The sequence below is a fragment of the Hyperoodon ampullatus genome (assembly GCF_949752795.1).
Source record: "Hyperoodon ampullatus genome assembly, chromosome: 5".
NCBI lineage: Eukaryota > Metazoa > Chordata > Mammalia > Artiodactyla > Ziphiidae > Hyperoodon > Hyperoodon ampullatus.
Genome location: NC_136918.1, coordinates 88,130,826 through 88,144,086, shown reverse-complemented (window position 1 = coordinate 88,144,086; position 13,261 = coordinate 88,130,826). Strand labels below are relative to the sequence as shown.

The 13,261-nt window shown below is 40.9% G+C and overlaps 1 protein-coding gene across 3 annotated transcripts in view; it reads left to right on the top strand.

Annotated features, from left to right (window-relative positions):
- Positions 1–13,261, top strand: part of PHLDB2 (pleckstrin homology like domain family B member 2) — a gene marked incomplete at both ends in the record, with an annotated part of 112,089 nt that overhangs the window by 95,720 nt on the left and 3,108 nt on the right. For all 3 annotated transcript variants that reach the window (XM_079704218.1, XM_079704217.1, XM_079704216.1), the window contains 3 exons: positions 9,174–9,264; positions 10,509–10,655; positions 12,467–12,686. In XM_079704218.1, the coding sequence (XP_079560344.1) occupies positions 9,174–9,264; positions 10,509–10,655; positions 12,467–12,686 (458 nt within the window). The remainder of the gene's footprint in view (positions 1–9,173; positions 9,265–10,508; positions 10,656–12,466; positions 12,687–13,261) is intronic.

The window sequence follows — 13,261 nt, the reverse complement described above, 5'->3', positions numbered from 1 at the left end:
GGGAGGAAGGATGGAAAGAAAGGAAAGAAAGGAGGGAGGGAGGGAGGAATGAAAGCAAAAGGAAGAGTGAATGGAAGAAGAGAGGGAGGGAGGGAGGAAGGAAAGAAAGAAAGAAAGACAGGAGGGAGGGAGGGAGGGAGGAAGGAAAGAAAAAGAAAGTGGAAAGAAGAAGGGTGGGAGGGAGGGAGGGATGGAGGAAAGAAAAAGAAAGAAGGAAAGGAGGAGCGGAGGGAGGGAGGGAGGAAGGGAAGGGAGGAAAAAAAGAAAGAGCAGGTAAAGTAAAATAGAATAAAGTATGAAATATATAGTAGCGTTATTAAAATTAAAAAGTAATTATTGAAAAAAAACACGGACCGAAAGAACCCTGGGACATATGGTGGAAGCAAAGCTATACAGAGAGAATCTTACACAGAAGATTACACATACACATTCACAAAAAGAGAGCAGGGGGAAAAATCAAAAATCTTGCTCTCCAAGTCCACCTCCTCGATTTGGGATAATTCGTTGTAAAAAGAGGAAAAGGGCGAAAAGTCTGAAATCTTGCTAAGTCCACCTCCTTAATTTGAGATAATTCGTTGTAAAAAGAGGGAAAAAAAGGGGGGGAAAGTCTTAAATCTTGTCCTCAAGGTCCACTTCCTCAATTTGGGATGATTCGCTGTCCATTCATGCACTCCACAGACGCAGGGCACATCAAATGGACCGTGGAGCTTTAATCCGCTGCCTCGGAGGCTGCACAGAGAGATTTCCCTGTCTCTGCTCTCACAGCTCCCGGGTCTCAGCCTTGGACCTGGCCCCGCCTCTGCGCGTAGGTCGCCGGAGGGCGTCCGTTCTTCGCTCAGACAGGACGGGTTTAAAGGAGCCGCTGATTCGGGGGCTCTGGCTCACTCAGGCAGAGGGGAGGGAGGGGAATGCCCTCTCCTCGCGCTCCAGGCAACAAAAGGGAAAAAAGTCTCTTGCCTCTCCGGTAGCTCCAGACCCTTTCCCCGGACTCCCTCCGGGCTAGCCGTGGTGCACTAACCCCTTCAGGCTCTCTTCCTGCCGCCAGCCCCAGACCTCTCCCTGCGCTCCGACTGAAAGCCGATACCCGAGCCTCAGCTCCCAGCCCCGCCCGCCCTAGCGGCCGAGCAGACAAGTCTCTCGGGCTGGTGTGTGCCTGAGGGCACCGATCCTCTGTGCCAAAATCTCTCTGCTTTGCCCTCCACACCCCTGTTGCTGTGCTCTCCTCCGCTACTCCGAAGCTTTCCCCCTCCGCCACCTGCAGTCTCCGCCCTCGAAGGGGCTTGTAGTGTGTAGAAACCTTCCCTCCTTCACGGCTCCCTCCCACTGGTGCAGGTCCCGTCCATATCCTATTGTCTCTGTTTATTCTTTTTTTCTTTTGACCTACCCAGGTATGTGGGGAGTTTCTTGCCTTTTGGGGGGTCTGAGGTCTTCTGTCAGCGTTCAGTAGGTGTCCTGTTGGAGTTGTTCCACGTGTAGATGAATTTCTGATGTATCTGTGGGGAGGAAGGTGATCTCCGCGTCTTACTCTTCCGCCATCTTCCTCCTGGCTTCTCTCCTTTATTCTTTACATTTGACTTCACGCATATACCGTGCTTCAAAATGGATTTGCCTCTGTTGGTTGACTCCAACTTCATTAGGACTATTTTTGATTCAATAAAGAAGTAATTTCCAACAACAGAGTAAGAACTTGAAGGATATCTTACCCTTATGTTTTGTTGAAAGGAAGGCATTAGCTGTTCTGCATATTAAAATTTTGTAAGGATTTAACCATTCACATTTGTGTTCATACTTTGAGGCAAGCAAAGGTGGTCTTAGGGGATTATGGCCAAAGGTGCATCTAAAATATGGATGTAGTCAGAGTGCTCCTTCAAAAGCTTGTGATGGGGACTTCGCTGGTGGCACACTGGTTAAGAATCTGCCTGCCAATGCAGGGGACACGGGTTTGAGCCCTGGTCCGGGAAGATGCCACATGCTGCAGAGCAGCTAAGCCTGTGTGCCACAATTACTGAAGCCTATGCGCCTAGAGCCCATGCTCTGCAACAAGAGAAGCCACCGCAGTGAGAAACCCACGCACCACAATGAAGAGTAGCCCCCGTTCGCCACAACTAGAGAAAGCCCATGCATAGCAACAAAGACCCAACGCAGCCAAATATTAATTAATTAATTAAAAAAAAAAAAAAGCTTGTGATGATGCCCTACTACCTTTTTTTTTTTTCCTTTTGCGGTACGCGGGCCTCTCACTATTGTGGCCTCTCCTGTTGCGGAGCACAGGCTCCAGACACGCAGGCTCAGCAGCCATGGCTCACGGGCCCAGCCGCTCCGCGGTATGTGGGATCTTCCCGGACTGGGGCACGAACCCGCGTCCCCTGCATCGGCAGGCAGACTCTCAACCACTGCGCCACCAGGGAAGCCCTGCCCTACTACCTTTTGAATAAAGTCAGACCCCAGAGCCTGGCATTCTAGATCCAGCCCAACTCCCTATTCATTCTCTCCTCCTGATACACCTCCCAGAGCTTCTTATTCATTGAGAGGGCAATGAATTCTCAGATCTCTGTGCCTTTGACCATATTGGTTCTAGCCCTGGGATCATGTAATCTGTTCTTTCTTTTGCTTATATGCTCATTCATTCCACAAATCTTTATAGAATATTCTACAGTTAACAGTGATCTGGAGTCAGCTCAAACTGGTTGGCAAGAGCCAAAGGTGCACATCTCCTCCTAACTCTGTGATCAGTGATGTCATGTTGGTAGCTTGAAATTGGCCATGGTGGGAGTATTTACTCCACATAAATAGACATTTGCTGCATATCAGGGGTTTTGTTTTTCTCCAGAGAGCTAGTTTACCAGCACACCACTATCTAGAGTCAATTCATCCTCTCATTTGTTTATTCGCTCAACCTGTACTTACTGAGCATTGAGAGTGTCTGGCATTGCAAAATGTCTTTACCTTCCCCCAGCCCCTCCTATTTTAACCTGGAGAAAGTCTCCTCATCCTTTAAGCTCAAACTTAAGTTGGAAACTCTTGAGAATTTCTCCTTTCAGGGCATTTTTCTTTCATGTTTCCATGGAACTTGATACTTTTCCTATTATATCACTGATCACATTGCAGCATACAGTTTTTTTCTTCAATAATTAATTGGTACATTCCTCAGTGTCAAGGAGGATGTCTAATTATCTTTTGGTTTCCACATTCAGCAGAGATCTGGGCACATAGTAGGCATTCAGTAAGTGTCGGCTGAATAAATACCTCGGGATATTTGATTTTTTTCTTTGTTTGATCTATTTCAATTGGGTGAGAACCATTATGAGTTCAACCCCCACAGCATCCAATATTTAATCAATGTTCACTGAGCAATTGTGTGTCTCAAGTGAAAATGTCTAGTTGAATAATGGCCATCAAAAAAACTTTCCTCTATTGCAATGAAGTCACAGGCTGGAACAGGAGCTTTTGGGGCTTGACCTGACAACTGATTGTGCTACTGGAAGCAGATCACAGAACTCTCTCGGTCCTGATTTGCTAATCTGCTAAGTGGAGGATTGTTTCCTGAATGCAAGAGGATGATGGATTTTAAAATATTTTGGTGGAAAATTACCATCGTGTATATAGAATTTCTTTCTTTACAAAGGTTTGAATCATTTGCTCCTCACCCCCGCCCCCCAAAAAAGGAGTGACAGAGATGGAGGGAAAATAATATCAGCAAGGTATACTTAGCTTTGGGTTAGTGTCTCATAAATGAAAAGAATATGAGAGACCTCAATCTAACCAGATATTATAGCCAGGAAATTTGGGGAGTGGAAGAAAAGAAGAAAAGGATAGATGCTACAGTTTGTGGTAAATAGAATATAGTGTATTTTAATTCTGGCATCATAATGTTTGGAATATTGATATTACTGGATATATCCTGTCAGAGAAGGAAAGGAGTCCCTTGGGAAAAACACTAAAGCAACCGTGAGAATTATAGTGTTACAAGGGAAAATTTAATTTAATTTAAATTTAGGTAGGGAATTATGTAATAATAAAGAATAAAGATAATTTTTTGCTGTCATTATTTTATTTTATTATTATTATTTTTTTCCCTGCGGCACACGGGCCTCTCACTGTTGTGGCCTCTTCCCTTTGCGGAGCACAGGCTCTGGACGCGCAGGCTCAGCGGCCATGGCTCACGGGCCCAGCCGCTCCGCGGCATGTGGGATCTTCCCGGACCGGGGCACGAACCCATGTCCCCTGCATCGGCAGGCAGACTCTCAACCACTGCGCCACCAGGGAAGCCCCGCTGCCATTATTTTTTAATGTCAGAAGGGTTAGTATTTCACTTCATTCAATATTAGAAGATACGGTATCTCACTTTTTAAAAAATGAAAGACACTTGAGTGTGTGGAACAACTGGGCATCAAACCATCCATCTCTTGCTCTGAAGGAGCTCTTGTAATACCCGCTGCTCCCAGGAGGATGTCAGAGAGTCATGCAGGGGTGCCGGGAGCTGATGTTCTCAGGACAGAAAGCCTAGAACTTTGAGTACTTATTCATAAATGCCAGTAAACCGACCAATTAAGTGTGTTACTTACTTTTGAATAACAGGACACAAACAAAAGTCAGCAACTCGGCAACTATTGTATAATGATGATGGGAGGAATAAAAGTTGATGGTGCAGCTGTTTCATTTCCCAGTATAGGGATCTCAGAGGGGTTTCTTAGGCACTCTGCACTTTTGCAAGTTGTTATTTTGAAAACATCAGACTACTTTCCCAAATAATTGTGAACATTTTAAAGCAGTATTCCTGTGGTGAACTCCTGGTAGCTTGACCATTTTTTTTTTGTCTATTTTTGAGCCATCTTTAATAAATGAATACACTCTATATTATAGTTTTCCTATCTTGGTGGCTTTTTCTGCTCCATTTTCTGCTCCCTGCCTCTTCATCCCCACCAAAACCTGAAAGTAAATATGCATCCCTCCAGATGATCACTCCTCAAACGCCATCTCTCATATTTAAAGGTGGTAACAGCAGCAGTGCAGCAGTGAGTACAGGAAATTACCTAAAAGGGAGCCACTTCAGCTAGATTTACCAAGCATTAAAAGTTTAGGTCCAGGGACTTAAGCACAGTGGCCACCAAAATCTTAATTTAATTTGTTTACCTACTTACTTTTTCTTTAAATGGTTTCCAAAGGTGGAAAATGAGAATTGACTCCACTAAATGTGCCATATTAAGAGGATAGCATTATTGCAGAGTGATCATTCCTGGAAGATAGCTACATGTGGCCATGATCATTTTCCATAGTTACTTCACAGGGAATTGACCCAGTGCTGCTAGCAGTCATAGATAACTAACCAATCACCATGGTCAGAAATTACTAATACTATTTATTTAAATATGCTGTCAGATTCTCTGAATGTCAAAAAATTGAAGCCAAAGTAGAAGATGCCTACAGAAGGTCTAGTATAAATAAAAGGGACAGAGAGAGAAAAAACAAACAAACAAGCATTTCTCTTCTGTGCCGCCATCTACCTAAAAAAATTCATGCTGCCCTAAGATAAGCTTGTACCTATTTTTATGAAGGAAAATAATGTGATAAACATCAGGAAGATGGTAATAGGGAACTAATGTTTGGCATGTATAGTATGACAACACATCCTAAATGGGAACTTTTTGAAGAAAGGTAGAAAAAGAAATAAAGAACTAAAAATGTTTCTCTTTTTTTAGATTTTTAAAAAATTATGTATTAAAATATCCTGAAATTATACACATTTTAAAGAGGTAATCCCATGCTGAACTTCTAGCAACATAAACTTAGTCTTGTGGTTTATTATGTCACAAAAAGCCATTGGTCGAATTATCGAATTACTCAGAGTTGTGGGTAACTTTGCCTTACACTTTTTGTTGAGACATCATTTTCGTGTCCAGCAGAAAGTTCTTTGAGTCAGACAGTGTTTTTGCTTTTTCAACATCATTACTTACACTGTACACAAATATAAAGCTAGGAAAACAGGTCTTGGGTCTTAGAAAACAGCAGCTGATGGTCAATTCTGCATAAAGTCTGTTTTCTGCTAAAATTATTGAATGAGCTCATAGAGTGTAGTGTTCTGAATACCACCTAAAATTATATGTTCTTATTACTATTGCTAATAAGCCCTGACCTTGTGTTCATGCTTTGAGAAAATGTTAAGGAAACTGATCTCTCATTATAGCTATTACCCACCAGCAGTGTGTGTGTGGAGCGGGGACAAGACTGGGTATGGGGTTGAGGGCATCCAAGGCTGAGCTTGGTTTTAAGAGTTACATCAACCAGAATTTCAGATACTTCTAATCCCTTTGTTTCAGGCAAAGGTTTGTATTCTGCTTTCTACCCTAGATAGTCAACACCCAGTGTTTGCATTTTATTCTAGGGAATTCTTTCAGAAGAGATACTGAAAACCAGAGGATTTCAGAGGGCAGACAGCTGTCAAAGAGACCAGATAGTCTAATCTTTTTGAATAGAGAAAGATTAGACATTTTATAAGGAATAATAATTTGCTTAACCTGAAAAAATGCTTGAGAAGATGAATTGAAAATAAATATTCTGGGACACTGGCTCTTCATTTAGTGGCAATATTGGTATGCTGAAGGCAGTCTTGGAAAAGTTTTTTGTCTTTATGGAGAATTTTGTTTTGCGTTTTGCTTATTTATTTGTTTGTTGTATGACAATGTTCTTGTTTGCCTTTTTTTCTTCCTTTTTCTGTTTTTGCCTTTGCCCCTAAAGTGAATATTCTAAAAAGCAAATTCAAATTTTGCTGAAAGGTATTATTCAGCACTGAAAACTAAATCTGCTATTTAGATTCCTTTACCCTTGACTGAAGTTTCATTTTTCTTTATGAATATGGGTTTTTACTAAAGTTGGTCACATAAAAAAAGTAATCTTCAGTTGATAAAATAGAATATGGCTAAGTAGAGAAAGGAGGCAAAACTAGTCATCTTTATATCATTAATGACCAAGTGATTCAGTATTATTCAGTATCATACAGTAATTACATATGAGATCAGAAATGTGCCTGCCTTCTGAAGAAGGTCAGAATTTGGAGCAATGGGAGGAAGCATTGCTCCTCTTGTAATTCAGGTGGGCTGGAGAAACCAATGATGAGTGTCTTGTGCTACAGGTAATGCATTACAAAGTGTATCTTCAGTGACTTCAGGCTCTCCCTTGGCATGACAGGTGCTAGCCAAATGGCATTTCATTTGTTCCATGCCATTGTATTGACAAGTCTTCACCCTAAATTTCTATTGCAATTGCTTTTGCTTTTCACTGCAGGTGCAGTTCTGAACCCCCAAAAGTATCAGGTAGTGGCAACACAGTATCATAGAGCAGCAAAAATTTTGCTGAATAAAAGTGATTTACATGTCAAGAAAATATTAAATCAATAGCAAAAGTGTAGCTATAGAGAACAAGTAGGTGTCCATGGATAAAAATTATTTTTTAACAAAATAACCAAAGTAGCTTTTAAAGTATATAAAATATAATCTTTTTTACTGCCTCCATAGTTTTGTCTTTTCCAGAATGTCATATAGTTGGAGTAATAAAGTATTTAGCTTTTCAGATTGGCTTCTTTCACTTAGTAATATGCATGTATAGTTTCTCCATGTCTTTCTATGGCTTGATAGCTCATTTCTTTTTAGTACTGAATAATATTCCATAGCCTAGATGTAGTATGGTTTATTTATTCATTTACCTACTAAAGGATATCTTAGTTGCTTCCAAGTATTGGCATTTATGAATAAAGCTGCTATAAACATGTGTGCACAGTACTGATTTTAAGATAAACCATATGTCCTACATTACTGTGGTCATGTTTCTCTTCAAAAGAACTCTTAGCCCTCAAACATCCTAGATTTGAGTTGATCAAGAATATGATTTAGGGAGACTATACTAATGATTATCTTATTTTTATATGAATTAATTTTTATATGAATGTATGTAGCAAACATGAACCCCTACTGTGTGCCAGGCTTTATGCTATGGAGGGTACAGGCACAAAAGCCTCTCTATAGCCAAGCGAGTCTAGAAAGAAGATACATTTAAGTGACTAACTTAAATGAAATAACATTGGTTCTCCATGGCTGGAACATCAAAATAAATAAGTTTTGACTTAGGTCATGGTCCTTTTTTTCCAGAATAGTCAAATAAAATGTAAACAAGGGAAAAATAATATATTTTGTTTAATGTTAAACATTTCTAAGTTCTTCTCCTTCTCTGTTAGTTATCCTATCTGGTCTTGCAGCTTTCACCCCCTTTGGTTTTTTACTTCACGTGTTTATGTGATGTCTTTCTCAAGATGCATTACTTTTGAAGCTCTTGAATCCCTTAATGCAGTTTCCTCATTCGTATGGTGGGTGGGCTTTATTGGCAAAACTGGCCACTACCCTCCTATTGCACCTGTAAGAGAAGTCATTTTTTTAATTGGCCATCTTAAATCACCATTTAAGAAATAAAATGTCCACAAGCAAAAAGGCATAACAAAAAAGTAGCTGGTGGTCTTCCCTGGTGGCGCAGTGGTTGAGAGTCCACCTGCCGATGCAGGGGACATGGGTTCGTGCCCCGGTCCGGGAAGATCCCACATGCCACGGAGCGGCTAGGCCCGTGAGCCATGACCGCTGAGCCTGCGCATCCGGAGCCTGTGCTCCACAACGGGAGAGGCCACAACAGTAAGAGGCCCGCGTACCGCAAAAAAAAAAAAAGAAAAAAAAAAAAAAAGTAGCTGATGATACATGATCCCAAACCAAATAAAGTGACTTCCAAACTTAGGGGTCATCTACATAGAACTTTGGTGACAGTGTTGTTGGTCTGGCATCCCTGAATAATTAAACTAATGGGAAGACTTCCCACAAGCCAAAATTTTTAGACTTTGGAGGAAACATTTTGAGAACACACTTTATAGGAGTTGGTTTTGGTTTATTTATGAGTAAAGCACTTTATTTGGTATTATTTTTCTTGCCTATGTTTTATCTCTTAAAACTGAGGTAAGTTAAGTTTCATCTACAGTTTTCAGAGTTGAATTGACTTGCCTCTTCAGACCAGTGATTCTTATAAGTAACATCCTTTAAATTGTATTGGATCGTGTCGTGTGTGTGTGTGTGTGTGTGTGTGTGTTTGAAGAGACATCAGTAAGAAGCAGTATTCTTGAAAGGCTTTTGTGTTTTCTTCAGTGCCAGCACTTCAAATATTGCCCGAATAGAAGAAATGGAGAGACTTTTGAAGCAGGCTCATGCAGAGAAGACAAGGCTTCTTGAATCCAGGGTAGGCCTAATATCTTTCATGTAGTAGTTCAACATGCCCTGCACTTGACAATGGGAAACTGTTTTCAGGCCTTAATAAGCAGCATGATCTTGGAGTAGTCACTCCACCTTTCTTGGCCTCATTTTCTCTTTTTTTTGGCCATGCCACATGGCTTGTGGGATCTTAGTTCCCTGACCAGGGATTGAACCCCAGGTCCTCAGCAGTGAAAGCACAGAGTCCTAACCACTGGACTGCCAGGGAATTCCCACTGGCCCCATTTTCTTTTCTGAAAAGTGAGGGTGTTAGAGAGATGTTCTCTATGGCTCTTTACTGCACTACCATTTTTCATAATGTAAAATGTATATTGTGTGGACATAAACTGAAGTGAATGCTTTGTATTACATTTTCCCTTCAACGGCGCCTTTGTTTGCCTGCCGGGGAACAGGAGGAATAGCAGGTCTTTATGCATTCTCCCTGCCTTGCCAGTTCGTGGTAAAGACACTATTGTAATATTAAAACTCCCATGTTATTGTGAGTGTATTTCAAGGCAGAATCTGAACTTCCTTAGGAATTCCCCAAATACCTTTGCATCCTGCCTGAAAGGGCACCTCCTTTCCTCTTCTAACTTCCCTGGGCACTTCCTCTGTGACCGTCGGCCAGGAAGCCACAGAGCAACAACAGGAATTGGAAGGACCTACGGCCATGAAAGAAAGGCCGAAAGTCGTGACTGGTGTTGGGTCACACTTAGTGAGCCTTTTTTATATTAAAAATGGAGAGTTTTGGGGCTTCCCTGGTGGTGCAGTGGTTGAGAGTCCGCCTGCCGATGCAGGGGACGCGGGTTCGTGCCCCGGTCTGGGAGGATCCCACATGCCGCGGAGCGGCTGGGCCTGTGAGCGATGGCCGCTGGGCCTGCGCGTCCGGAGCCTGTGCTCCGCAACGGGAGAGGCCACAACAGTGAGAGGCCCGTGTACCGCAAAAAAAAAAAAAAAAGGAGAGTTTTTAATATATGGGGTCATTAGTATGAAATGACTGAGTCACAAGCTGTGTTTCACTTAATATTTCATTTTTAATTAAATGTAGTGGTTGCATTTCTGCACAGGATGCTTTTGAAAGTTCTGTGAATGGTGATTACGGGTGTTTTAGTCTTAGATGTATACTGGGCTATAAAATCAGGAATTGTCTAGTGAGAATTATTTGTTTTCATATTGGAATCATTCAAGTCTAACCAGTATGTCTGAAAATTTTTTCTGCATAATGATATTTAGGAACGGGAAATGGAAGCCAAGAAACGAGCTCTGGAAGAAGAAAAACGACGCCGAGAACTCCTGGAAAAACGATTGCAGGAAGAAACCAGCCAGAGGCAGAAGTTAATTGAAAAGGAAGTAAAAATAAGGGAGAAACAAAGGGCACAGGTCGGTTGGTCAATCTGGATGGATTGGAGTAGGTTGCCCCCTGGTGGTCGTTTTTCAGAAGACGGTCATGCTATGAGGATGCCTTTGGTTGTGCTGCCTATTAGCCCTTGACATGTAATGGCTGAGAGAAAGATGTGCATTAATGGGCCAAAAAAATGTGTGTTTATTCCAAAACCCACTGGGAACTACTAACAAAATGACATTTTTCTTTAGTTATACGTGGCACATTTTGATTGGAGAGGCACTTTTTCTTCTACCCATTTTTTTTGGAGTATATTTAAAAGGAGAATGTCTTCTTGAGCAGCTTTGAAAATGCAGCTGGATTCATTACTGAAAACAAATACAACACCCAAACTAAGCTGAGAAAGAGAAGAGATTCTATTAAGACATCTTTTGGAAGCAAACACTCCAGGATACTTTTACCAGCCCCGTTTTTTGGTGGTGGTGTTCATGTTTTGGGTATTTTTCCTAACCACTGTGTTGTCACACGTTTCCCCTTTGCTGCATCAGTCCACACACATGTGCACAGGATTCCTGAACTCAAGCAAAACTCAGGAAAACCATCCACTTTGTTGGACTTCCTGTCTCAGTCAGTAGAATCTGAGTCTCTGTTCTTGTCACGAGAACTGCTTACATAATGTATGTTTTCTGAGAAACTAAAATAAAATTTTAAGTGCCATGTAATTTAAAGTTCAAATCAGTTTTACCAAAGCTTACTAGACTTAATGATAAAAGGTACCAATTCCCTTATTCCTCACAGTTGCTGGCAGTCTGAAGTACAGCAGTTGGAGACTCGCCTTAAGACTTCATGTGCTTTGAGGGCTCAGTAAATCTGTGGCATCTGTCTAACGTCAAAGTACCACAGAATCAAAGGCAAAATACAAAGTAAAACTTGTTCATTTTATCTCATTATGCCAAACCTCTGTCACATTTTGATTTAGTGTAAAGGTCATCCATGCCTGTTTGATATCTGAAGCCAAAACCAAAAGGCACAATTCTATTTTAATCCCAATTATTACTTTTGCTTCCAAGTGTATGATTAGGTTATTTTCCCCCAGGGCAAAGGGGTGGGGTAATTTAACAGGATAAAATAAAAGACTATTTTAGAAATACTACCCGTGGCAATATGTGCTTCCTAGATTAGATGAACCCCTACTCCAGCCATAGTAAAATAAAAGACATTTATGTACATCTCTTCAGTGTCTCGTCCTGGACAGTTCATTGGGTACAGCTTTGATTCCACTTCTTCCTCATTTTAGCTTCGCTTTTCAAAGCATACATCTCTGCCTTCAATTTCTATCACAGGGTGTATGCAAGCCGACATGGACATACATCCTTGGGGGCTGGACTTACTAATAATGTTCAGTCAATTATGTCATGTCTGTGGTTATTTAAGGAGAACTATTGTTGAGTTGTGGCAGGGAGAACTCCTGGATACGTTACAGAGGAGGAGGTCTCATCTGTAAGGAGCAGCCCAGATAACTTCATGCCTTATTTCCCTGTGTTTTTAAGTGCTAAGTACCTCTGTTAAAGCTAAGGTAAATGACATGTTTCCATTTTCTCATCTGGCCATTTCAAGGAGTAGAATCTGTTGGCCTGAGTTTATCCACATTTCTCCCCCCATACCATAGCATCCTTCTTAAAATGCCATTCACTTTTTAGATTCCAAATGACAATGTTTAGCTTAAGTTCTCATAATCACATGGACATTTTAACACTTAGGCTTTTCAGTTCACTTTCACTTCTAAACATCTGTGACCTAAAACAAACAAATAATTAGCTATAGATGAGATGGGCTTGTGCTTTTCCAGGCTCGACCTCTGACCCGTTATCTGCCTATCCGGAAGGAAGACTTTGATTTGCGCAGCCACGTGGAGACTGCTGGCCACAATATTGATACCTGTTATCATGTGTCAATCACCGAGAAGACCTGCAGAGGATTCCTCATCAAAATGGGTGGAAAAATTAAAACTTGGAAAAAACGTTGGTTTGTTTTTGATCGGAACAAGCGCACCTTCTCTTACTATGCAGGTGGGTGATAAAAACAATCTGAGTGATATATTCAAATCAGGAATTCTCTGTTAAAGAATAAAGGCAATAAAATTCAGAATAAATATTTAGAGTGATAAGTGATAGAATTAATGGCAATATTAGCTTGATAGATGTATAGTATTTTCTATTCAGATTATACGGTCCACCTGATACGAATTTCCTCTAGAAATAATAAAAATTATGTTATTTAAAAAGTGTGAGTTAGTCTATTCTAGTTCTGAAATAAGCTCAAGCCCAAATAAATATTAAATGGAATTTATTTTTTAGACCAAAATATTATCTTTTAAACCATGAAATCAGAAAAAAAGGGTTTCTATTTATTTCTCTATGGTCATATGCTCTAAAGTCACACACTATTAGGCAGCTTAACTGACAGTCATTCAACTGTAGTTTATATACTAGAATGACAATTTCAGTGCAGAGAGTAAAGCTCTTCAGTGAACTAGTGAATAAGTAAGTATTTATTAAGTGACTGGGATATTTTTGGATTCTTTAAATGATGGATTATGAGAACCACACCCTACTGAATTTCTATAAATACAGGAGTATTTGTG